The sequence below is a fragment of the Pinus tabuliformis genome, chromosome 8 (genome assembly GCF_031772625.1).
Source record: "Pinus tabuliformis cultivar Carrire ecotype Pingquan chromosome 8, CPIR1, whole genome shotgun sequence".
NCBI classification, from domain to species: domain Eukaryota; kingdom Viridiplantae; phylum Streptophyta; class Pinopsida; order Pinales; family Pinaceae; genus Pinus; species Pinus tabuliformis.
In genome coordinates, this window is record NC_142294.1 from 1,490,588,770 (window position 1) to 1,490,612,781 (window position 24,012).

The 24,012-nt window shown below is 36.9% G+C and overlaps 1 protein-coding gene across 7 annotated transcripts in view; it reads left to right on the forward strand.

The window, feature by feature from the left end:
• LOC149241464 (calcium-transporting ATPase 5, plasma membrane-type-like) overlaps positions 1–24,012 on the forward strand; it is a 314,590-nt gene that overhangs the window by 158,206 nt on the left and 132,372 nt on the right. The window contains exon 1 of one of the 7 annotated variants that reach the window (XM_089373974.1): positions 13,145–13,330. The exons of the other annotated variants lie outside the window; for them this stretch is intronic. Coding sequence (XP_089230100.1) covers positions 13,160–13,330 — 171 coding nt within the window. The 5' untranslated portion in view covers positions 13,145–13,159. Of the gene's footprint in view, positions 1–13,144; positions 13,331–24,012 lie in introns of those variants that run through there. 7 annotated transcript variants of the gene reach the window in all.

Consider the following 24,012-nt stretch of genomic DNA (forward strand, 5'->3'; position numbering starts at 1 on the left):
TTCTGGCTTGGTAGTCATGCTTTGAGCTTGTTTAGGAACCCTAGATAAGTTACAATCATGAGCCACATGTCCAATGTTATGACATTTGAAACACTCAGTCTTAAACATGAAGGAGAGAGCATAGTTTTTTTTGTAAATCTTGTTCTGGAGAACTGATAGGGATCTTCATATGATCTGCAGTGCTTAGCCATGTATCCAAAATTTGAGTAGGAATAACAATAACCATAAAATAAGTTTTGGTACCTGGGAAATGATGACTACCTTGATGCACTTCTAAAGGCATCTTGCCTTGAAATTCTTTGATGATATTCATTTCCTCTTGCATCCTTGACACTTTCTGCACAACTCTGTCTTAATGTGCTTCTAAAGTTATTCTGTCTTGGAAGCCTTTGATAAGATTTATTTCCTCTTGCAGTCTTGACACGGTTTCATATCTTCTTGGAGTAGGGTTTCTTCTAATGTCATATTAACTCTTCTCTTTGCCTTTGTTGGATTTGAGGACATCAATGTTTCTTTCAGGTTTCTCCACATCTCTGTTGTTTGAAGCAATAAGAGTTGCTTCACTTCTGTTTGAGGATTCACCTGTATAACCGAGACTTGTTTTATCAAATGGAGATCTCTGATGGCTGAGAAAGTCATCCAAGGCTTGAGAAATTTTCAAGCTTTTGTTTAGCAATTCAACTTCTTTCCTTAGTGAAACAATCTCTTCTTCCAATTTTCCATAGTCATCATTTTTCTTAGTTGGTTGTTTCTCAATTTCTTCCTTGACTCGTGTTGCTTCATTAACTTCTATTTTAAGGGAGATGATATCTGATTTCATCTTGAAGATTTCTTCATTCTCCTTTGCTACACTGATCTCCATTTCTTCCTTCATCCTTCTTGTTTCACATACTTTGGCCTTGAGAAAGTTGATATTTGATTTCAGTTTGAATATCTCTTCATCATTTTTTTCTAGTTGCCATATTGTGGTGTTTCATTCCTTTTCTGCATCATGAGCTTGTCCTTCTATGAGTGTCAATGCTTCCATCACCTTCTCACCTCCTTGGGCTTGTTTCTTTGTTTCTTGTAATTGAGATCTAAGGGAGGAGACCTTGTCTTTGTATTGACAAATTTCTGCTTCAAGTTTGTTCAAGATCTTGTGTCTTTGTTCAAGGTGGCTTGATAAAGTTTCTCCCCTTTTCTTTTCCTTATCCAATTGATATGTCATGGATATGACTTCTTCATGATGCTTCCTCTTGTTTTGATGAGATTCCTCCTTAAGCTTGGTGAGCTCCTCATCTCTTTCGTGAACTCGAAGCTTGAATAGGTTAACTTCCTTCCTTGTCTGGTCAAGGTCATGGTCACCATATTGTGATTGCTTCTTGAGCTCCTCATTCTTCTTTTTCAAGCTGCTTATCTCTTCTAGGGCAGCTACAAGATTTGTCATGAGATCTTCTTTGAAGTCATCTTTATTTTCTTCATCTTCTAGGTCTTCCTTAGCCTTGATGTTTTCACTCCTTCTTTCAGCTTCCTTAATGGGTTTTGAATTTCCTTCTTGCTTTCCATCATCTTGAGTGAAGATCGTGAAGTTTGTCGCACATATCTTTTGCCAATGAACTTTTTGCCACTTTGATCTTTATAGCATCTGGTAGCCCATTCAAGATTTCCTTCATCGCTTTTGTATTATATTCCTTTGATTTTTATTCCATCATGCTATCAATGATCACTGATTCCCATACTTCAACGTCTTGCGCCTTTAAGAAATTTCTAATTGTTACCTTCCATACATAAAAGTTTCCATTGAATAATGGAACTTTCCCAATATGATTGTCTTCAGTTTTCATAGTTGAGGAAGAGACATCTTTAGAAGGATTGGAGGCTTTCTTCCTTGGCTTTGCCATTTTTGTTCTAAGGATCAACCTTCAAGCTGTTAGGATTTGAGAGAAGGTATTGGCTCTAAAACCAATTGTTGGAAACACTGAGAGGGGGGTGAATCAATGATGAGGACTCCAATCCTCTTTACAATAAATTCAATACAATAATGTGTAGGGATCCAACCCTAGATGAAGACACCAATCTTCAATCTCCTAAGCTCCAACCTGTATTTTTCCAAGCTTTGACTTGGACTTTCCAAGGCTCCAACCTTGTCAATTTTGAGGCACCAACCTCTAGGGCTCCAACCCTATCTTTGGTACAAGCTCCAACCTAGTCTTTTGAGGACTCCTATCCTCTAGGGCTCCAACCCTCTCTTCGGTACAGGCTCCAACCTGATATATTGAGGACTCCTATCCTCTATCTTCCAAGGCACCAACCTTGTCTCTATGAGGCTCCAACCTCCTGCTTCAATTTGTCAAGATAAGTTTAGTAATAGTTCACAGCTCCCAATGTCTTCTTCAACGAGCCCTGTTTATCTTCAACAATGCCTCCACTTAATCTCCACGTCACTTCATCAATGACAACCTTGTTTTCACTTGAAGGAGTCTCCACAACTCTTCATGTTACCCAAACAGAATCTGCAAAGTTACCTCATGATGATTTCAACAATGCATCATGGTCTCCAATGACGTCTCCAAGATCTGTTAAAGCTTTTCAACAAGATATCTTCAATAGGTTGTGCTAAGCCTCAATATCTGCACCAAACTATTCTCTGTTTCGAGCCTTTGTTCACACTTTCGAGGTAACTGCTTCAGGAGTTTGCTATATGCTTACTTCCAGGGAAAACTCACAAACACTTCAAAGCTCGCGTCGTCTTCAACTCCCTGCAAATGATGACAGATGTAACCTTACTTCGCTGGTCCAAGGTCATATAGATATGAGAAATAATCTTTTCACAATTCTGAGATAGAGATATATAACTGATTCGAGCTACTAAACGAACCTCCACAGGATTGTCCTTCAGGTCGAGGTCTACACTTCTGCCGAGCTACAAAATATTCGGGCCTTCGTAAATTTGTTGTAGCTCTGAGCCTCTCACATATCTTTGTTCCACTTAGTCTGACCCTTCCAAATGTGATTGTCCACAGAACTGGGCTTCACTGAAACTGAAATGTCCATAGATCCGAGCTCTTACAACCTTATCTGCTTTTGATCTCTAGTGATCCTTTTGGCCTTTAAGTCTCCTTTCTCATTCTCTTTCAAGTTCACAAGTTGTGAACTGTATCTTCTTCTCTGTGATGGATGCCCGAGATCGATGCTTGATAATGAAGTATTTTACTTGTATTTATATGAGATTTGCCAATAAACGAAAAGACACGTTCATTAGAGGAGAGGTTGATTTGTGCATGAGGTGGCACTTTGACAATATATTCAATAGCTGTCGGAAGGGGTCTTTTGATAATAGTGGATCAAATATGACATAGTTTCATTGAACAGAAACCACATTATAATATATGTAGGGAGGTCCCACACGCCACATCATCACTTTACTCCCGCATATCGCAACCACATGAATATCAGAGATTTTTAAGTTGTGCACATGCCAAAGTTCCGATGTCAACAACGTCAATATTCCTATAACACATATCGCCCTTACTTCCTCTAACCTCCGACCTAGCGGATGCGATATTTCAATGAAATCGTTTTGATAATCCAATCGGGTCCGCAATATACTCTAACCTTTGATGGATGCGATATTTCAATAAAATCATTTTGATAAACCAATCTGGTCCACAAAGGATATCACAATCGAATATTTTAACATGACATGCCTTCAAAACTTGCGATAGGAAAGTTGCGACGCGACAGATGCGATATTACATTAAAATGTGTTATGATAGAGCAATCGGGTCCGCAAATCGGTAGTTTGAGGTCCATATCACAGTTCGGACATCGGAGGTCCACATTGCAAATCAGAGATCAAAGTCGAAGTTGGAGATCGGAGATCGAAGATCGGGGTTTCTGAGTGGTGACACATAATAAAAGGCACCGATATGATTTCTCCAATGGATATTTCACCAATATCATTTCTCTTTGCTCCTTTGGTATCATTGTTCTTTCCTTTTGGCTCTTTCTCTTGGGCATATGCAGTCTTCTCATGGATCTGCTTCTCGCTCTTCTCTTTGGTACTACTCCTTGGCTTGGGATTGCTCCTTGGGTCCACTGCTTCTATTCTTTCTGTATATATATTCAATCCATATGGTCCTCCATCTCATTATATGATCTCCAACCATGTCATCATATGTCATTAAGTCCTTCATCAAGAATATCATAATATACATGAGGTTATGACATCTTCATAAGAATTTTCATCACTGTGATCAATGGGCAAAATCAAGTATCACAAGAATTTTCCATCACAAACAATGCCATATTGACATCAATGACAACCTTGACTAACAACTTCCCGAAGCCCTTGCAACTAGTCCCTTATTTGTGAGTATTTCATAAGATTAATGACAATGTCTCCATCCTTTGACTTCCTTATTCTATATAGTTGATTCCTTAAGGATATCTTCTAACCTGGTGTACTTATAAAGTACAACTTCACCAACTTATCATAGATTGCTTTAGATGACTTCAAATCAACATCAAAGGGAATGAGATGATCTTTTATGGATTCAATAAGAATCCTATGTGCCCTCACTACTCCCTTCTTGTATCTTGCTAATTCTTGAGTCTTTTATTTGTCTGGTTGAGTAACTTCACCAAGAACATATTCCATGACCTCATTTTCTATGAGCACCAAATCAATCCTCTTCTTCCATGCTAAGAAGTTTGCTAACCCAACGAACTTATTGCTTTCCTTGCAAAATGTAGCCATTTGATTGTTAGATTGACACATGGAGCACAAAACGATACTTGTCAAACGAGTGTCCTTCTTGATGATGTCTTCAAATAGCTTGATGCTTTCAAGACCTTCAAAAGAGACTTCAAAGATGCCTTAGAATGATGACTTCTAGGATGCCTTCAACAATAGTGTCTTCAAACAACTTCAAAGAGTGGACGATGATCCAAAATTATTTGATGCTTCCTTTTCTTCAAGATGATGGAATGTACTAGAGAGCCTTCAACAAGAGCTTTTCCTTCCTTCCTTCAATGGGAGCTTGGTTCTTTTTAAGATGATGAGGTCTTCAATGAAAGCTTGATGTAGTAATCTTCCTTCTAAGTTAATAGGTCTTCTTCTGCTTTCCTTGTGTCCTTTTGCAAATGATTCCCCTTAACAAGCAATCCTTTCTTATGTTAGCAAGATGATCTTCAAGCTTCCTTCTCTTTCTTCACCTAAGTTCTGATACCATGTTAGAGAATCTCGTAGTGCAACTATTTAAAACAATTCTCCTTATCCTTAATGATTGCTTGTGAACTTTAGTTATCTTCTTATTGTTCTCTATTAGATTGTTTCATCAAACAATTATCAGGAGCAAAAACAATAAAGACAATAAACACAAGAAGTAGGCTCTAATCCAGGGAAAAACCCCTCCAAGGGGAAAGCCCAAAAATAATATATTCTCTTCTTATAGAATCTGATCAAATGAGAAAACCAAGACCTAAAGACCAAAGTCAAGACCTCCTCCAAGCACCAAGTCAACCATTTAAGAATATGTTCTAAATAGGTCAAAGATCGACCAAGTTAACAAGGGTCAATCCTTCTTTAATCTTCTTCAAATCTCAGTTTCGGCCCCTAGCTCGCATCTGCAACCTCGACTTGCAACTCTTGGTCGTGCAATAGTTGCATTAATCCTAATTTGTTCGCATGTGTGAGAGAATAAGGCTCAAAATCAAATCTTTCTTCTTTTTCTTGGTTTCTTCTTCCTTCCTTCAGCTCAAACTTGTCTCTTGTGCAGATAAAATGCGTGTCAAATGAGCTCGAAATCACTTCTATATATATGCCTTTCATGAGGTCAAATAGCCTCTTCTAGGCCGACTTGTCACTGGTAGGGCCAACTTGTGCTTGGAGGTCATTTTGACTTTCTAAACACAAAAATAAATATATTTCATGTTACAACTTGCCCCATAGCGTCTTATACAAATGATATTGACTCTCTTAACTCATGACACAAATTCTTATGACATGACAAACCCTAGAAGCATGGAGAATATGCTTAACCTAGTTGACCAATCAAAAGAAACATGAAACCCATGCTTGAAAATATAATTTTTGTTTCTTCCTTTGCTTATTACATAAGATATACATAATGACATGAGTATAATGACAATTATGAAGACCGAAACTAGTTCCATTTTCTAACAATATCACCTCACCAAAAAGGTCTCCATATTCACTTAGTTTTTGATGTTCTAAAACCCAACAACGTGAAGGCAGATGAGCTAGCTAAGCAAGGTACAAATATGGCCAAAGGGAACCTTATAGTAAATGGGATCATTAGTCAATTCAACATTCCATAGAATATGTTCTTATGCCAAATGGAAAGTCATTCTCCCTTAGAACACATGTTGCAAACATGCATTTCCATGGTTATGTCGTTCAATATGTACCTGCTCTTGACATTTAGCGTACTCATCGTCCGCGGGGGAAAGTCATTGTTAATGGATACACTATTGTCTCTGGTGTTTTTTTGCACACAATGCAATGAAAGAAATGATAGTCCCAAAGGATGCACTTGTGAGATTATAACACACCACCACCCCCCCCCGCCCCCCCATTGTATGCACAAGGTGTTGATGCTCTTGCTCGAGGGGAAACCCATCAACATGCTCCTAATTTGGCTCTCCTCACGTGGAATGGCGTGAAGCTGAGGTTTATGACTATTTTGATGATTCCAGAACAGAGGCAAGATCAAATTATAGTGGGGATTTAAGGTATGTGGAGTTTGTGCATTTGTGTATTGTTGCCAACTTGGTTGATTAAAGTTGATAAAAATTGAAACATGAGAGATTTATGTCAGTATGCAATGTTAGGTTCCCTAGGAGAGGTTATATCCCATTGGGAGTTAGTTATGTCTTTGCTTGAATGAGTATGCTATGTGGGATTTATTGGCATAGACAGTGTCTACACATCGGGGGTTCGCTCTCTTAGGCATTTGAGGCTCCTTCAAGAGGTTTGAAATTGCATGGAGGCTTGGATGGTGCACATTTGAAGGGTGGATATGATAATGACATCGTATGGGACATCTTGGGGTCCTTGGAGTTGTATGGGCAAGTTTGCAAATTTCTATCTCTTGTTTGCTTATGCTTAATTCATTCTTTGGGTTGTGTCTCCACTAGATTGAGTATGTTTAGTAGGACTTCTTCGTGTGTTCGATACGTGAGTATTGGGGGTTTTCTATCCTCAACATTTGAGGCATCTGTAGAGGGATGAATTTGCATGGATTCTTAACTGGCGCAATAATGCATAGTGGATTTGATAGTGGTGTCGATTGGGCTATCTTTGGATCCTCTGAGTTGTATGGGTAGGTTTGCATAGTTTCATTTCTTGCTTGCTTTTCCTTAAATTAGTCTTTGGTGTGGGGTTGTGGATTATGTGGTTGGTCCTTTATCAAACAAGGGAATGGACTTCCCCATGGCAACAATTTTGGGTAACAGAGGGAAACTCAGCTAGGGGTAGAATTTTAAAAATTATATTTAGAAAATTGAGGAAGAATATGGAACTAGAGATGCAAGAACTCCATATTAAAATCATGAATATGAAAATCAACTACAATTAGATGGAAACCATCGTCATTATCTCTATGAACTAGATCATTGCGTTGAATATTAAAATCAACCAAATGGAGGATGAGGTGGCTAGCCTACAAGGTCAAATCAAGGAGTTGAGCTAGAAGATAAAGCTCAACCAACGTTTTTCTTCTAATAACTTAGTTTGTGTCAGCTCCAGTACATCCCACATTTGGATTTGACCAATCCTGCCCAATAAGTGTACCCTATCCCCAGGGAAGGAGATAAACATATCTAATTATGTGAATGAAATGTAAATTTTGTCGTCTTTTAGGGGTTGTTTTGGAGAATGTACAAATGGAACAATGTATGGATATAAATCCTTTTGAATAACTACATGATATATCTAAGAAGGATAGTAGAGGAATTCCCATTTTTGACCTATTGTCTAATTTTTGTATCTGATTTTGATGTATGTATCTTTGGAGGATTAGTTGTGACCCAACACAATGTTTTAATTTAATACAAATTCATGGTTTCAGTAAAAAAAGGCAACACTCTACTTTCACTGACTTGAAAATTTGATGACGGAGCATCATCATCAGTAAATTCATTTTGACAATGATGGTCAAAATTTAATTTACCATAGGAAGTGGGTTTCTTGAATTATTTTAAATTATTTGAAATACTTAGGAAAATTAGTATTTAGTTAGAATTGTTATGAATTTGTATAAAATAGGAATTTGTTGTAGTTGATTTCTAAGAGATATTGTAATTAGTTTTAATAGATTAAATATCTTCTAGATTTAGGAATCATATTCACAATTAGTGGATCTTAACCAATTTTTTTCTTTTGTACTTAAATAGAACTTGTAGCTCAAGAAAAGGGTTCTAAAAAGTGAGTGCATGAATGTGGATTTATGTGTTTTATGAAGAAAGACACTGAATACATTGAAGAAATTTTGTTCCTCTTTGTTGTTGGATTACTGATGCTTTGTTTGATTTGGATTTTCTTCCAAATTATGTGTTATAGATTTGTTATCAAATCATTGTGTTAAGTATTTGTTTTAAGGCCCAATGGAAGCTATTGTACCCAATTCCCTTTGCAATTAAATCCTTTGGCATCAACGACCATTTATTGGATCAAATTCTTTTGTGGTGACGCAATTTATGGTGTCAGGTTATTTACGTAATCGTGTGAATAAACAAGTTTTATGAAGGCAAAAGAATATAAGACGAAACCTTTAAAACTTATTAAGGGTACACTGGCTAAGGTGGACGCAAGAGTCAACAGTTGAGATAAAAGCTAAGTTTTTTGTTTGAAGAATGTAAGCGGATTCGACACCCGACATATCCTTAGTGAATTTGAGTCCTAACCACCGAGTAGGGCCCAGTTGGAAACACTAGCATTTGTATTGAAATCGGAGTAGATTAGCCTCGACCTATAGCCAGGCTCACTTGATTCAGAAATTTTGTATAGGAGCTCGACCCGCTACTGGTTGCGGCGAACTCAACCTCGACCTCCCATCTTTAGTCAATTTCGAACCCTCGAATAATCCACAACAAGTCAGCCTCAAGCCCAATCAAGAGTGTTATAACAAGTTTCTTTGAAGTTCCAACCCAACCTCGTGAAATTGTTGAATAGGTTGGTTGTTTTGTCAAATTTAATAAAAGTGAGTTTTTAAAGGTTTTCCTTTGATTTTATTTAAAATTCGAATTGCATATAATTGTGATTTGGAGGCAAATAGTTAATCAAGGTCATTGGAAAAATTGAATCAACATCAGTTGTGGTATCAGAGCGGTTTTTTTTAATTAAAAGGAAGAATGGCAAATTGTTGAGGAGCAGTTCAAATAGAAAGTGAAGGGAGACCTGTAGCAAATGTGGCTTTCAAGCTGAGGTAATAAGATTTTGAGAGAGAGTAGCGGCTATGTACATTACATAGAGGAAAGATTGATGCAGGATATCTTAGTGATGTTGGAGGAGAAGCTTTTAATGATGAAGATCTCAAAGAATCAAAAGATGTAAGGATGATGAAGATGTTTGCTAAGGTAACTGTTAGGCCAAAGATGGAGATTCTGCCAAATGAAGGTAATTTAAATGACGATAAATTAATGGATTGGATAAACGCTCTTGATAAATATTTTGATTATGAAGATGTTGAAGCGGATAAGCGAGTTAAGTATGCACCATTCAGATTAAAAGACCATGTTGCACTTTGGTGGGGCGAATTATAAGTTGAGCGGAAGGGGAAAGGAAAAACTAAAATTAAAGATTGGGACAGGATGTTGAAAAAACTCAAAGGTAATTTTTTATCCATATCAATTACAAAATATTAGATAAAATTCCATGTCAGTTAAAGAATATACATAGGAGTTTTATAAATTGAACATCAAAGTTGGTCGTGTAGAAGATGATGCTGAGAAAGTTGCTAGATATATTAATGGCTTGAGATTTGATATTCAAGATGAAATTGGATTATTGTTTTTAAAGATTGTTGAAGATGCATATTAGGTTGCCTTGAAGGTAGAAGAAAAATTTGCTAGAAAACAAATTCAGAGAAGTCAAGTAAGGAGTCATGCAAAAGAAAAGGAAAATAGATTGGAAGAGGAAGAATTCAGTCTCAAAAAAGAGAAGATGAAAGAAGTTCCAACAGTCAAACACCAAGAGGAGGTGATTCAAGAGGGAGAAGATCATTCTTTAGAGATAGGTCGGGCAAGAGACTATCAACCTAGATGTTTCAAATGTTTCCCTCAAAATTAATGATAATTCTGGTTCATCTCCAAATCTGGTGTGTATAGACGAGAGAATTTCCTCCATGTACAATAGTCCAAATCGGCCTTAAAAGAGCACAAACCTCAACCCTTTGAAGGTACAACACTCGACCCCTTTGAAGGTACAAAATTTGACCCCTTGGAATGTATAGAAGCTCGACCCTTTTCAATACTCAACTCTAACAAGAATAATCCTCAACCTTCTCAATGACTATTCACAACCCTCCTTTTGAGTATTGTTCATTGTCCAAAAAATAAATAAGGCCCCTGATTTGTGTAAAAGAGACTTCAACTTCTCTTTGAAACAATGATAATGCTTGTATTGTAAGGGTTTTCAACCAACAAAGGAAGGGATTTCGACCTGTGAATAAGAGAGGTTTACAACATGTTTCTAATAGTACCCACAACCCAATATAAGAAGGAAAAACTCGACCTTCTTCAGGTGTGAACTTATCCCCAGTGTAGCACAAAGTTTGGTCTGCAAACAGAAAAATGAATACCAAAGGATGGATTATAAAATCAACTAATGTCACAATCTAAGTGATCCTGCTCCAATACTAGCTAAGAGGTATAGTTTCAACACCAAAACCAACAACTAGAATGAGGGTTTCCAAAAACCCTAGCGTTTTTTCAAGAACTCTCCAAAAATCTATTTTTAAAGTAAACAAATGAAAAATAAGAAAAAAAACTCCTCATTTCCTTTTTTATAACTCACTTGATCATTTTGCCACATTTTTACCTTTTATTTTAATAAAGTCACTTTAGTGGGTTTTCTCACTTTATAATTTAAAAGTGATTTTTCGTTAACGCAAGACCCACGTTCCCCTTTCTCCACTTCAGCTTTTAAAATGTGTTATCTTAAGTGAATTGTGTTCCCTTGATTAATTTTCCCCAGCCTAGCCTACAAGAACTTAAATAGGCTAATGCAATCTTCTCCTTATGTCTCCTAAGCAAATGGGGACATTACAATGAAAATGCCTTATTAACATTGACCTAGAGTTAACATATCAACTATGGATTAAGTCATTGATGAGACAATACCACACTTGTTAGAAGGCTACAAAGCTCATTTGTTCCCTTTGCACTTGTATTGATCTTATCTTCCTTAACTTCAATTGGATTTTATTATTATTTATAGTAGTTATTTTTTGTTCTGTTAATCTATTTTGGGCTACAAAGCTCATTTGTTCCCTTTGCACTTGTATTGATCTTATCTTCCTTAACTTCAATTGGATTTTATTATTATTTATAGTAGTTATTTTTTGTTTTGTTAATCTATTTTGATCATTTTGATTTTACTATTTTAACATTTGAAATAACATGATGTAATAAATTCCTTATAAATTAAAAATATTATAAAAATGCAAATATAATATTACTTTTTAATCTATTCATCTCAATTAACTACCTTATAAATTAAAAATATTATAAAAATGCAAATGTAATATTACTTTTTAATCTATTCATCTCAATTAACTATCTTTAATTTCATTTGAGTTAAATCTAATTTGCAATTTCATATTAACCTAACATATAAATTGTTTTAAAAATCATCCTACTAAATATACAATATCTTCATAAATATATAAATTGTTTAACAATAACTTTACCAATGTCTAAATCACTCATTAGCTATACTCAGTTCCTACCCATCATTTTCCTCACACATTTCTCCCTGCTAAAATCATCTTTAAATTTCATATCCCTTAACTCTATACAATAAGTAATTTTTCTCCCTACTGGATTTTTGTATAAAAAATATAATTTTTTAATAAATACTTCAAGTTCTATATCAATGACAATAACCACAAAGGGAAAATATATGTTACAGTAGTAGTCGCAAAGGAAAGTACATCTCATAATAATAAATAGTTGACTAATTATAATGAATATGCATGCGTGTTTAGGCCCTCTGTGTTATTTCTTATTATAACTTATAAATGTTTCAATGAAATAAAATCAAATATACCTAACCTAGAATGCATTTTATAAAAGACAAAAAAAAAATTGGGAATCTTTCCTATCCTCAGCCCTTCCTTCGCTATATTAGTTTTTAACCAATACTTCATATCTGAACGAACACATCCGACAAGCTGAGTGGAGAGATGGACTGGAGTGTCATAAATCTGTCGAAGTTCTTACAAAATTGCTCATTAAAGCTAAAGTTAAGCTATCAAAATAGTATACGGACCTGAAATTGCCAGAAAGACACTGTACCGACCTGAAATTCTGAAATTAGTTGGCCATCTGACAGCAGCAACTTTTGAAATAACGAGGCTTGTGAGGTGTATTCCATTACCGGGCGCTAACATAAGATGATTTTCCAACCCACGCCACATGAATGTCTGTTGTTGAAAGTTGGTTGGATACTTGCGTGCTGAAAATAAAATTATATGGTTCAGTTGTGGCAGAGTCCCACCAAACCACAAACCTACCGACCACACAGCCACAGACAGAAGCACACGTTCATCCTCAAGCCATGGGTTTGGGAATAGGTAGCTCTCTTTGCATTACCTTTCCAACTAAATCTCTCTCATCAGCCGTGGCAACAGTGTAAACTGTAACAAATAATTATTAAAATCTGGGAGGTATGAACCAGCTCTGAAATTTGAGCCCAGAGGCTTCCCAGAGGCAGGAAGCATCTGATGGATTTATAAGGGTGCAGGGTACTGATAGCGCGGCGGATGTGGAATATTTTCATTCACGCATAACGCTGTGCTTTTAGGCCAAGCATTGTTCCCATAATGCCGATAATGCCGATATTAATAGATGAAGGCAAGCCGTGATTTGCGTTGGAGATTCGTAGTCGTACAATTGTGAAAGGTTTCATATCTCCCGCGCCTGTTAAAAGATTGCGATGGACTCGGGCCGTACAGGAAACAGGAAGAGCTTTTCCCCGAGACGATCTCCTTCGCGGGAGAATTACGAGCGATTCGACAACAGCAACGAGGAAGAGGAAATGCAAAATAATGTTTTCAATATCCCGCCGCCAAAGAAAGCTCCAATAGAGCGACTGAGGAAATGGAGGGTATGTATCTAAATCTCTCAAATCTTATGGAGGGTATGTATCTAAATATCTCAAATCTTTTTATTTGGGTTGGAAGGAGTCTCTATGGGAGTTGTTTATAATGTGATTTTTTGGAGATTTCGGTGACGAAATCCGGCGGAAGAAATTGAGATTAAATCTTGATTTGTTGCAGTTAAAATGGTTTTTTAACTACATATTTGGATTCAGCACCTTGAAAAACCCCTGGGACGCTTTCATTGTACAGAAACTAGCTATCAAACTTGCAATTCCAATAAATTCCTGCCGGATTTCGACCGAAAAAACCCGCCAAAAAACTTTCAAAAAATCGCGTTATAAACAACTGCGTCTCTATGTATATCTTGGTATTCTCTTTGAACAGAACCGATTCTGTTTAAACTTTAAACGACCGTTCTAGGGACCTGGGATTGACTAAACTATTTGTACCTGCCACTTAGCTGTTACGAGCACCCTTACAAATTGGTAAAGCTGACACCCTTCGGCGCCATATTTTTCAGTATGTTACACAAGTTGCTAATGTAGAGTCCATGGCCCCATATATTCCAGTGTCCCACAAGTTGGTACCATAATTTTATATTTACGTGTTGATAAAGATTTTACACGTTGATAAGGATGTGGTACCATGATTTCATAATCTTACAAATTGGTTAATTTCATATCCTACAAGTGGGTAAAGATTCATGCTCATCATCGTTTTCTTTTTCCTCCTATTTGTTTATAATAAATAAAATATCTGTAAATTAATTTGAAATATATATATATGTATGAAGTTATGATTGGAATTTAATATATATCAAATATTTTTTAACATTTATAAAAATGAAATAATAATGTTAAGTTCTAGATAAACATATTTATGGCGTTGGGTATATTTAATTTCATTCAAAGTAGAGAAGAGGATGTATCACTCCATTTTTCTTTCAGGACTTGCCCAAGAAGGTCTTCATTTGCCATTATAAGGAAATGGAGTTAAGGTACAATTTTTGTCTTCCCCAGGTGTGGCCAAGGTTAGGAACCGAGTGAACTACCTCATCAAGTTTCTATGCATCTAAGAAAGTTTAGTGGTTAGCAAAAGAAAGGGACTCAAGGTAATGAATCTAATCATGAATTTTAAGGGGGGGGGGGGGGGGGGGGGGGTGGGGGGGAGACAGAGTGGAATATATCCACAGCCACTTGCACCTGTGCCTGGGTGCAATTTTGACCTTGGGGGCCATGACATCCGCCACCTTAGCGACTGCACATGCATCACTGAGGCATGTTGCGCAGTGGATGGAAACACCAGGGGTCTAGACACAACACACGGAAAGAAGAAAGACAAAGACAAGGGAGGACCGAATAAAGATTGGAATGGTAAGGTAACAACAAAAACATGAAATACTAGCACAGAGAGAGGGTTTTGAGAAACAAGAGGGCATAAAAGTCTCCGTAGATAAGTTTATACTTCAAGTTGATGACAAATCACTGCCATGCACACAACCAGAGCCCAACAAATATTGTGCACCCATTTGAACAATAGCCAATTAGCTCACAAGCTAAGGAGATAACAACACAGGCAAAAAATTGAGGAAGTACCCATGTATAGATGCTTGTCTTCATCCCAACTTTAGATTCCAACAAGGCTGAAGGTGTTGAGGTGACCACTAATGTAGACAATTCCAGCCCTGGAGAGAAACAACCCAACCAATAAACAATCATGTCAAAACAACCAACATGATCTTTTAATCCTCCATCCCACACATGTTGCGTGCACCAATCCTTCTAGAGACTAGAGACCAAACTGTTGCCCAAACATAAAGAGACCATCATAATGCTAATAATTAGCACAATTAGGCTCAATAAAGAGAAAAGTAGGAAAGAATTCCCTAAGGACATAGTTAAGTTGTCATGCACTGGCCCCTTGTCACAAGTGGCATCCACAATAAATCCCACCTACAGCGGGGGTGAGAGCATTTTCCACCATAAAAGACGTAGAGGGAGAGTATTACGAATAGAGAAAAAACTAGGATGAACACTTGCCTTTATGTTAATTAAGAAATGAGAGCTTACATGCTTGTGCATGAAGGGGGTTGGCCACACCACCCCCCTCATAAATGTTTTGCTTATTGGTGGGGAGGTAGACTTGCCCCCTAACCTCCTACCCTCCTTCGATATCCACCCGAATTGGGGGACTCTATACCTAATATCTATTATTTCATTTCTCCTTTATAATTTTAAATATTTTGATCATAAATATTTCTAATTACGCGTCTAAAAACATTTTGCTAATAAAATCATGATGATGATGATGTTGATGATTAACTTCCACTTAGACCTATATGGTTTACTGAACCTTAAGAAGGTAAGAGATTAATGAGAATTCTTTAACCTATTATTTCGATGCTTGGAAAGAAGTGAGGGAAGCTTTCCCAGATCACCATAGTTTTTCTGAGACATAAAAAAGGGTGGTAGTGTAACACATTTTTGATAATTAGATCGAATGCGAGAATAAGATGGACAATCTAATAGAAAGTGCTTTTTGATCTTCAACCCTCATAGAGTCGCGCAATGACAAGACTCTTTTATCCCATGGCGCTTTTTTTTTTTTTTTTAACTGTAACGGTTGTGATTTTTATTTGTTGAAAAAGGATGGTGGGTCCTTGCCGAGGCGACCCCTATTACATGGTTGATTTCCTTTTCTACAGCCTTTCAGCTATTACAATTTCACTCTTTTTGGAAGAGTCTTTCCCCATTTGCAGTTAAGCTCCCTTTCCTAAAAGTGCATCCAATGTTCGCCATCCGGTCCGCTTCGCTGTTGGAGTTTCTGAGTATGTGGTAGAGCTTGTATGAGTTGAAGTCTTGTAACACTCTCTTCAACCTGTCCATAATTTTATTGAGGCCAACATTGTTGAAGAGTTCCCCTTTGATTATATTTTTAATTATGATTTCTGAGTCTCCGAAAACTTGGAGATCTTTGATTCCTTTCTCCCTTGCTATCAGACAAGCGTTAAGTAACCCAAGGATCTCAGCTTGATTATTGGTTTTCAGGCCGAGTCCCCATGCAAATGAATCTCTTTCTGTCCCATCCGTTGAGTAGATGACCCCTCCAGCACCACCTACTTCGGGGTTCCCTTTGGATGCCCCGTCAAAGAATATGGAAGTTAAATTTTGGGACCTCCACCATTTCTGGAAGATGTCATCTGGTTCTCTTATTTGCCAATCTGATTTAGCTTTCAGGGGATGTAGAAGATATTTTCGGGGGTGAGGTTCAAGAGCCAGCCACCTCTTTTCTTCTAGCGTGAGCAGAGGATCATCTTTGTGGTAATGCTGTTGGGCCGTTTCCAAGAGGAGAGACTTTGCTTTGGCTGCAACTTGAAGCGGGGAATGTTGTATGTCTTTGAATATCTGCTGGTTACGGGCCAGCCAAAGCTGCCAACAAACGTATTTTGGTATCGTTATCCATACCTTGCGCCAGAAGGACTTGAGAGGGATGCGCTGAGGGTAGAAGGCATTCCATGTGGCAATGAAATCCGGGACAGAAATTTGAGGTGATATGGAGATCTGGAAATCTTGTAGGATGAGTCCCCAAACCTCTTTGGCGAAGAGGCATTCCAGAAAAAGATGCTTGTTGTTCTTCGAACCTTGGAGTGCTCTATAGCCTTCAGCTGAAGTGTATTTGCCTGTCCGCCCCCATCCCCAGCTGTCCCTCGTGGTTCTGTTGATCGGCGTAGCCTCTTCGAGGAGCTCCTCCAGAAGGTTTTGTTGGTCAATTAAATGCGCAGGTGCTCCGTGGAAGTTCCAGCCTGCCCATTCATCGCGTCTGTCCCAGTTTGACAAGTCGAAAACATTGTTTATGTCTGCTCTTTCTAACCATGCCCTGAGCTCTGCGATTTCCTCATTCTCAGCTAAAGGATGGCGCTTTTGGGAATTGACCAAAGACAAGTTTCATTACGAAGCTCATGAGACTTAGCTTTTATCTTAGCATTGTTCATTTTAGTAACACTAGTTAAGACAATAATATATTTTTTGTTTTCGAGATTGTGGTTGATCACCTCCTTATAATATCTTAGTTTTTTTTTATTGCCCTATAATTTCTCCTCAATTTTGGAATTAATAATAGTTTTTAATATTATGTGTATTCTGCAAGATGCTCTCTTCATTTATCCGCCAATGGTCTAGCCAAGATTTGACATCCTTATGCTACCCTCACTTGAGCCAAGTGGGGGTTTTGACTAGAGTTAGAAGCAATTTTACAAAACCTCTTGGCATCCATGTTAGATAACTTTTTTATATACATAAGATACCTAATCATAGCCATGATTGCAATGGAGGGGAGTTTTGCTTCAATCACGAGGATAAGTTAGAAAATATCAAGAGGTTGTAGATTATAAACTACTTTTGGATTTGTTCAATCTTTGTCTATGATTCTTTAGATACACTGCAAGCCCACACAGCACATCAATATAAATAATTTATTTATTTTTTTGCTCATTGTCTATTTCTTCCATCTTTTTCAACCAAAATTTCAAAATTTCTCGTGATTATTGTGGCAATACCTCTGTCATGGACAATAAACACCTTGCAAAATCTTGATAATAAAACAATAAACAACTTGCAAAATCTTGATAATAATCTTCTTATAATTATAACAAAATTATTATTATAAGAATGTACATCTTCATGCTCATCCTTTCCGTGCATCCTCCCCCTTTCCTTACATCTTCATCCTCACTTTTGCTATGCCATAACATATTATGTGGTTTTTGCCAATATATGATTATAAAAATTTAATTCTTTATAACATTTTTTAAAATATATTTTTTATTTACAAATTTTATATATATAATTTTTAATTGATTTCTAATATCCTTAATATCAGTGGTCTCTATCAATATCTACTATCTTTATTAATTTAATATGTAAATATATTAATTTTTATAATAATTAAATAAATATATAATATATAATGAAGTAGATATAAATCTCTATCAATAAATTTGATACATCAGTTTACCGACTCGTTCAAATGATTTTGTCGTAAGATATACTACGACGCGTTGTTTGTTTGCTAAGGAATTGTTTATTCAAGTAAAATCATTACTAGTACAATTATGCGAAAGTACACTACCTTTCGTGGTAATAAAAAGAGCCATTTATATTTTCAGTGAAATTTAGAAAATAAGTATTTAAGTCAACATTGGTTGGTGGATAGACTAACTCCATTGTACCTCTCATGCGGTAGTTGACCGTAATATCTATTTTTAACTCTTTCGTAAAATAAAATAAATTATAGAATATTTTAAATTTTATTATTATATGTTTATTAATTAATTTAAATTTTAAAGTGCTTATTTTTTTAAATTATATTTGTTAAAAATATATTTAATTATTATATTTATATTAAATTTAATTATATAAACTTAAATATTTCATTTTAACATTATATAAAATACCTAAAATATTATAAAAATGGAAAATTCAATTTTTTTACAATATTCGGCGGTGGGAGTACAATTACGATATATTGAAACAAAGTGACGTAGTCTTTCATAAATATACAACGCAACAGATATTTTAGTTCCTTTACAACTACAGACGACTTTTACAACTAAATTAATGGAATGCAACTTCCAGGAACCTTCAAAAACTATTGCTTTTAAAGCACGAACCGATAATCTTAAATTTAAATAAAAGCATGCGTACGGCCCACGCGTTGTACATTTCTAGAAGTAGGAGTAGAAATTAAGGTAGCAATTTCGTGGAAATTGCGGAAGCCCAATGAACTATCAAATGACGAGAAGGATCTGAGGATATCAGTTAACTGCCGGTCCCTGCATAGAAACGACCAGAAGGATCCGAGAATGCGTTAACCTCCGGCCCATGCGGTGGGAAGCGTAAAGGGTTCGCTCGGTAGCTTGTCAGCGAGAATCGAACATGTGCCGTCTTTATCCTACAGGTGTCAGGTGTTTTGGTAGTAAAGCTTGAAAGCAAAAGCCGGAAATGGGGTCTTAAACTAATTTAGTTGACCAAATAAACGTGGCTCATTGGCACAGCTTCATTATTCTGGAGCTTGTTATTAAGCGCGCGATATCAAAATTTTAAACTTTGTAAAGGTGCCCGGCGCTGACCCACAAGAAGTTGTCGGTAGAGTAGAGTGTGAGGAGTTTTGCTTTGAGTAATCTGTAAAGACGAGTTTTGCTTTGAGTAATCTGTAAAGAGGTAACACAACAATAATGTGATTAATAACGTGCTGGAATGCTAAGTTTTGCTTAGCAAGTTGGGGCATCAGCTTGAATTTAGTGTAAAATACTTAGAAGGAAAAGTGCGTTATCATCTTGAATTTAGTGTTTAATACTCGAAAGGAAGGATGTGATATGCGTCGAGAGGTGCTTTGTAGTCGTGTAGGGTACGATAGGATAGGGTCCATGGGATAGGGTAGTCAGCATATGTCGAAGGGTACGATAGGATAGGGTCCATAGGATAGGATAGGGTAGTCAGCGTATGTTGAAGGTAGTTGTTCTTTGGTAGTATAGGGTAGGGTGCATTGGACTAGTGTGGGGTAGGATAAGATAGGGTGTTTCAGAGGTAGTTGTGTAGGGTAGGATAGAATAGGGTAAAGTGCATTGGAATTTACAAGTTGAAAGTGCAAGTTTCTAGTGGGTTTAAGTAGTTGTTCTTTGTAGTAGTATAGGGTAGGGTGTATTGAATTTGTGTGTTATTGTGTAGGGTAGGATAAGGTAGAGTGTTTTGGAGGTATTTGTGTAGGGTAGGATAGGATAGGATAGGGTACAGTGCATTGGAATTTGTAAGTTTAAATATGGAAGGCTTTAGTGGGTTTAATGGTTAAGAATATGTGTTTTTTTAAAGGTCATAAGTTCATTTTCTTAAATTTTAACAACTAACTCTTTCCAAGGAGGTAAAGAAGAAAGATTGTTGTGAACATACCTTATATAGAGAGAAAGAAATTAATAACTCCTACTCATTAATTATTTTTTATTTTTATAGGAACTAGTAGGGGGTTTTAATATTAAAATAAAAAACTGGAATTGGATTCATTACCCATACAAAATGTAATCAGTTCCATGCCTTAACAGACCAGACATGTCCAAAAATCAAACTTCTTACATATGTATAAACTTTTAATTTCAGATCTAATAACACTTATGCTATAAACCCTATAAAATACCCCTAACAAAAGCACATATATGCAATAACAAAATGAAAGAGGCAGAGCCACATAATTAGGGAGTTGAAGCTCCACCTTCCATTAATGCTTTCCACACCTCAACTTTGCCCTCCTCTGCTTGCCTTCCAAACTTCAGTGTGTGTTGTGCTCACTTCCTCAAGTGTCTTGCATGGAGTCCAAATCCGCTGACATCCTATGCCCTCCTTGCATTTCTCATTTTCCAACTTCTCGACCATATTGCTTTCCAATGTGAGCTTCATGTTTTCAAACATCAGTTGCATGAGCTCATTTTCTAGCATCACCACATGAGCCCGTGTTTCCAGTTCCTTTAACACATTCCTTTGGTCCTGATGCTTTCATTGCATCCAACATTTGCTCCACAGAAACCACCAATCTCTTTGTCAGATCATTCATATGAGCTTGAGCCTCCTCAATGGATTGAGGTTGCGGAAGGATCCAATTTATGAATAGAGTTCTAGACTACAAGTGAATTCTATCAACAATCTCTAGCATCTGCATGTTGCCTTCCATCCCATTTTCATCTAACTTATAAACACAGAGAAACAGCCTCCACAACTGCTTTCGAGGCCACAAGTCTTGGGAATTAGTTCCCATCTCTTCCAAATCCATGGCATCGTCTTGGTAGATCCTCTTTGACTTGCCACATGAACAAATCTAGATATGGAGAAGGATGTCGAAGGAATTATCTCTACATCCTAAGAGAAACCTTCGTTGGGCTTTAATTGTCCCTCCTTCCAACTCCCATGCGGCTCACTCTGTTGGGTCCTCATGTTTCCATTTGAATCTCGAGGTCTTGTCATTCTTGATTTATTTTATGGTCATCGACTTGCCATGAGTGCATCACTGAAATTATTCATTTCTGGCACTTTGATCCAAATCGCTACCATCCTTGCCAACGAAGGTGATGAACACAACACACTCTAATGATTATATTCATGGCAATGGAAATGAATAATAGATTCATTCCTTATTTCCAAAATTCCTTGTTCTCACAAAACTCCTTGATTTGCCAGTATACATGAAAGAAGTCAATCACCTCAACCAATTGAAACTGAAGAGTGATATGTTGGAGAATTGACGAGAGGTTCGTGTAGATGGATTTCCTAGCCTTTCGTACTTTCTTAACCACTAACATTGAGTCTCCAATGATTGTGATCTTTGGGTTTTATCGTGTTATGCCTAGCTTGAGACCTTCCCAAAGAGCCAAATATTTTGCTTGGCTGTTTGTCACGACGCTAAGACCCCATGCAAATTGAATCTCCATTTGTTCATTAGGGAAAAGCATAACCCCTCTTGCTCTCATTGACCCTAGGTTGCCTTTCAAGGCGCCGTAAAAAATAGGAAATAAATTTTCGTATCCACTTGTCATTTCACAAATTCCAATGGATCCATTCTGATACAAATTCTCTTGCTACATAGGACGATTACTGAAGTTGCAAACATGATTTGGAGGCTTGACCACTGCAATCCATTCTTTTTCCTCTGGAGTGAGGTCATCCAGATCTACATCATTGAATGCTCTTGCTGAGATCGCTTTAAATAATAGACTCAAAGCTTTATTCCCAATAGTAGCCATAGTTAGATAATTATCTTTAAAGATGACACTATTTCAAGCTAACCACACCATCCAACAAATGCATTTTGGGAGTGCCATCCAACATGAGGTAGTTAACGAAGATGGTTTCCTTGGCCATGGCATTCAAGCTTTCCAAAAATCAAACATATCACCCAACTATGTGGAACACCCTATATATGACTCACCTTTCCAAGTGCATCTTGTCACACCTTCAAAGTAAACATACATTGATAAAAAAGATGTTGGATATCCTCCTCAGTTGTTTTACACAAAACACACCATGAAGAGCTTTTAATATATCTCTTCTTGAGATTTTCAACACTTCAAATTTTTCCATGCACCAACAGAAGGTGTTCACCTTTGGGACTCCACCCTTATTCCAGATCTTATGCCACAAAGAGGAAGGAGCGGGATGTGGCCATGTTTTAACTAACTGATCATACCTTTCCTTGACTAAATAATTTGGATGTGGGTTGGCCAACCAAACTCTTTGATCCCCCTTTGTGCGATCAAGGGGAGCTAGTCCTTTAAGGCTACAAAGAAAAATCTCCCATTGACACTCAAGGTTTTGCGGCAAGCCGTCACAACTCCACCTTTTCTAGATTCCTTGATCATCCCAATGGGAAATCTCCTAATGTTTAATGATATTTTTCTCTCTCATACAATTAGCTAGCTCTCGGAAGTCTCAGTGCTCTCCCAGTGGTCCCAGCTAGGTGAGATTCTCTTTCCATATGTTTATCCGACTCCCATTTCTAGCTTGCCAACCTAAATTGTAAGTGATTATGTATGCAATTGCTTTACATAACTTCCAATTTTTAGAACCCGTTCTTGTGCAAGTGGCCTTCTCAATATGAAAAATGCTATTTCAATGGAAGTAAATATGAATAAAGACATGTTTCCACCATTCTTTTTTATATGAGAATAAATGGCACGTTATTTTAGCACCAAGAGCTAGATTCATAAAATGAGGATATTTGATAACCAAACCTCTGAGATCCTTAGGAAGTCGAACAATATGCTAGTTCACTAAATGGAACTTCTTCTCATTACTCTCACCACCCTTCCAAAAACTAGGCACCCAATTGCATTATCATGCTTTTGGGAGCTAGAAGTCTAGAACAAATATAAATTGACAAAGAAGAGAGAACATATTTTATTAGTACTATTTCCCCTCCTGCATTCAACCATTGAGCTCCCCATGATTGTATCTTCCTCTTGAACTTTTGCAATACTTCATCCGAGTCTTCTAGGTTTGTGGCTCCGGGAAATTGGGATTCCCAAAATACTTAAAATATTTTGTTAATTTTATATAACAATGGTATGTTCTATGCTTAAGAGTAATTTACTTCAATTTTTCTTATTAGCCCAATATCAATTTCCCATTTCCGTAAGCATACAACCCTATTTCCTCCCATTAGAGGTATGCTTCCTCTCATTAGAGGTTTCCAGGTTGTTTCCAACCATAACTCCATGGATTTTGGCAATGGCTAGATACTTGTAAACTCCCTAATCAATGCTTGATCTGTGAAGGCTAGGGTTGTTGGCTAAAAACCTGCAGGTAAATCCAAACTAGGGCCTGGAAGGGCATTCATTCCTCCAGGGGAGGGGGAGGAGCCTCTTTCGAGCTTGTCACCATCAAAGACTCTCATCTAGGGTTTTGCAAAATTCCTTAATCACAATTGTTGGTTAAGTTTTAACTCTATTCATTATACTATTAAAAATGCTACAAAAGTTTATCTTTGACGACATTTTCTACTTACACATTATATGCAAGATTGTTATGAACATAACTTATATAGAGAGAAGGGAATTAATAACTCTATTCAATATAAATTACAAATGCTACAAAAGTTTATATCTTTAACCCTGTCGCTTTCTATTTACACATTGTATGTAAAGACAAGT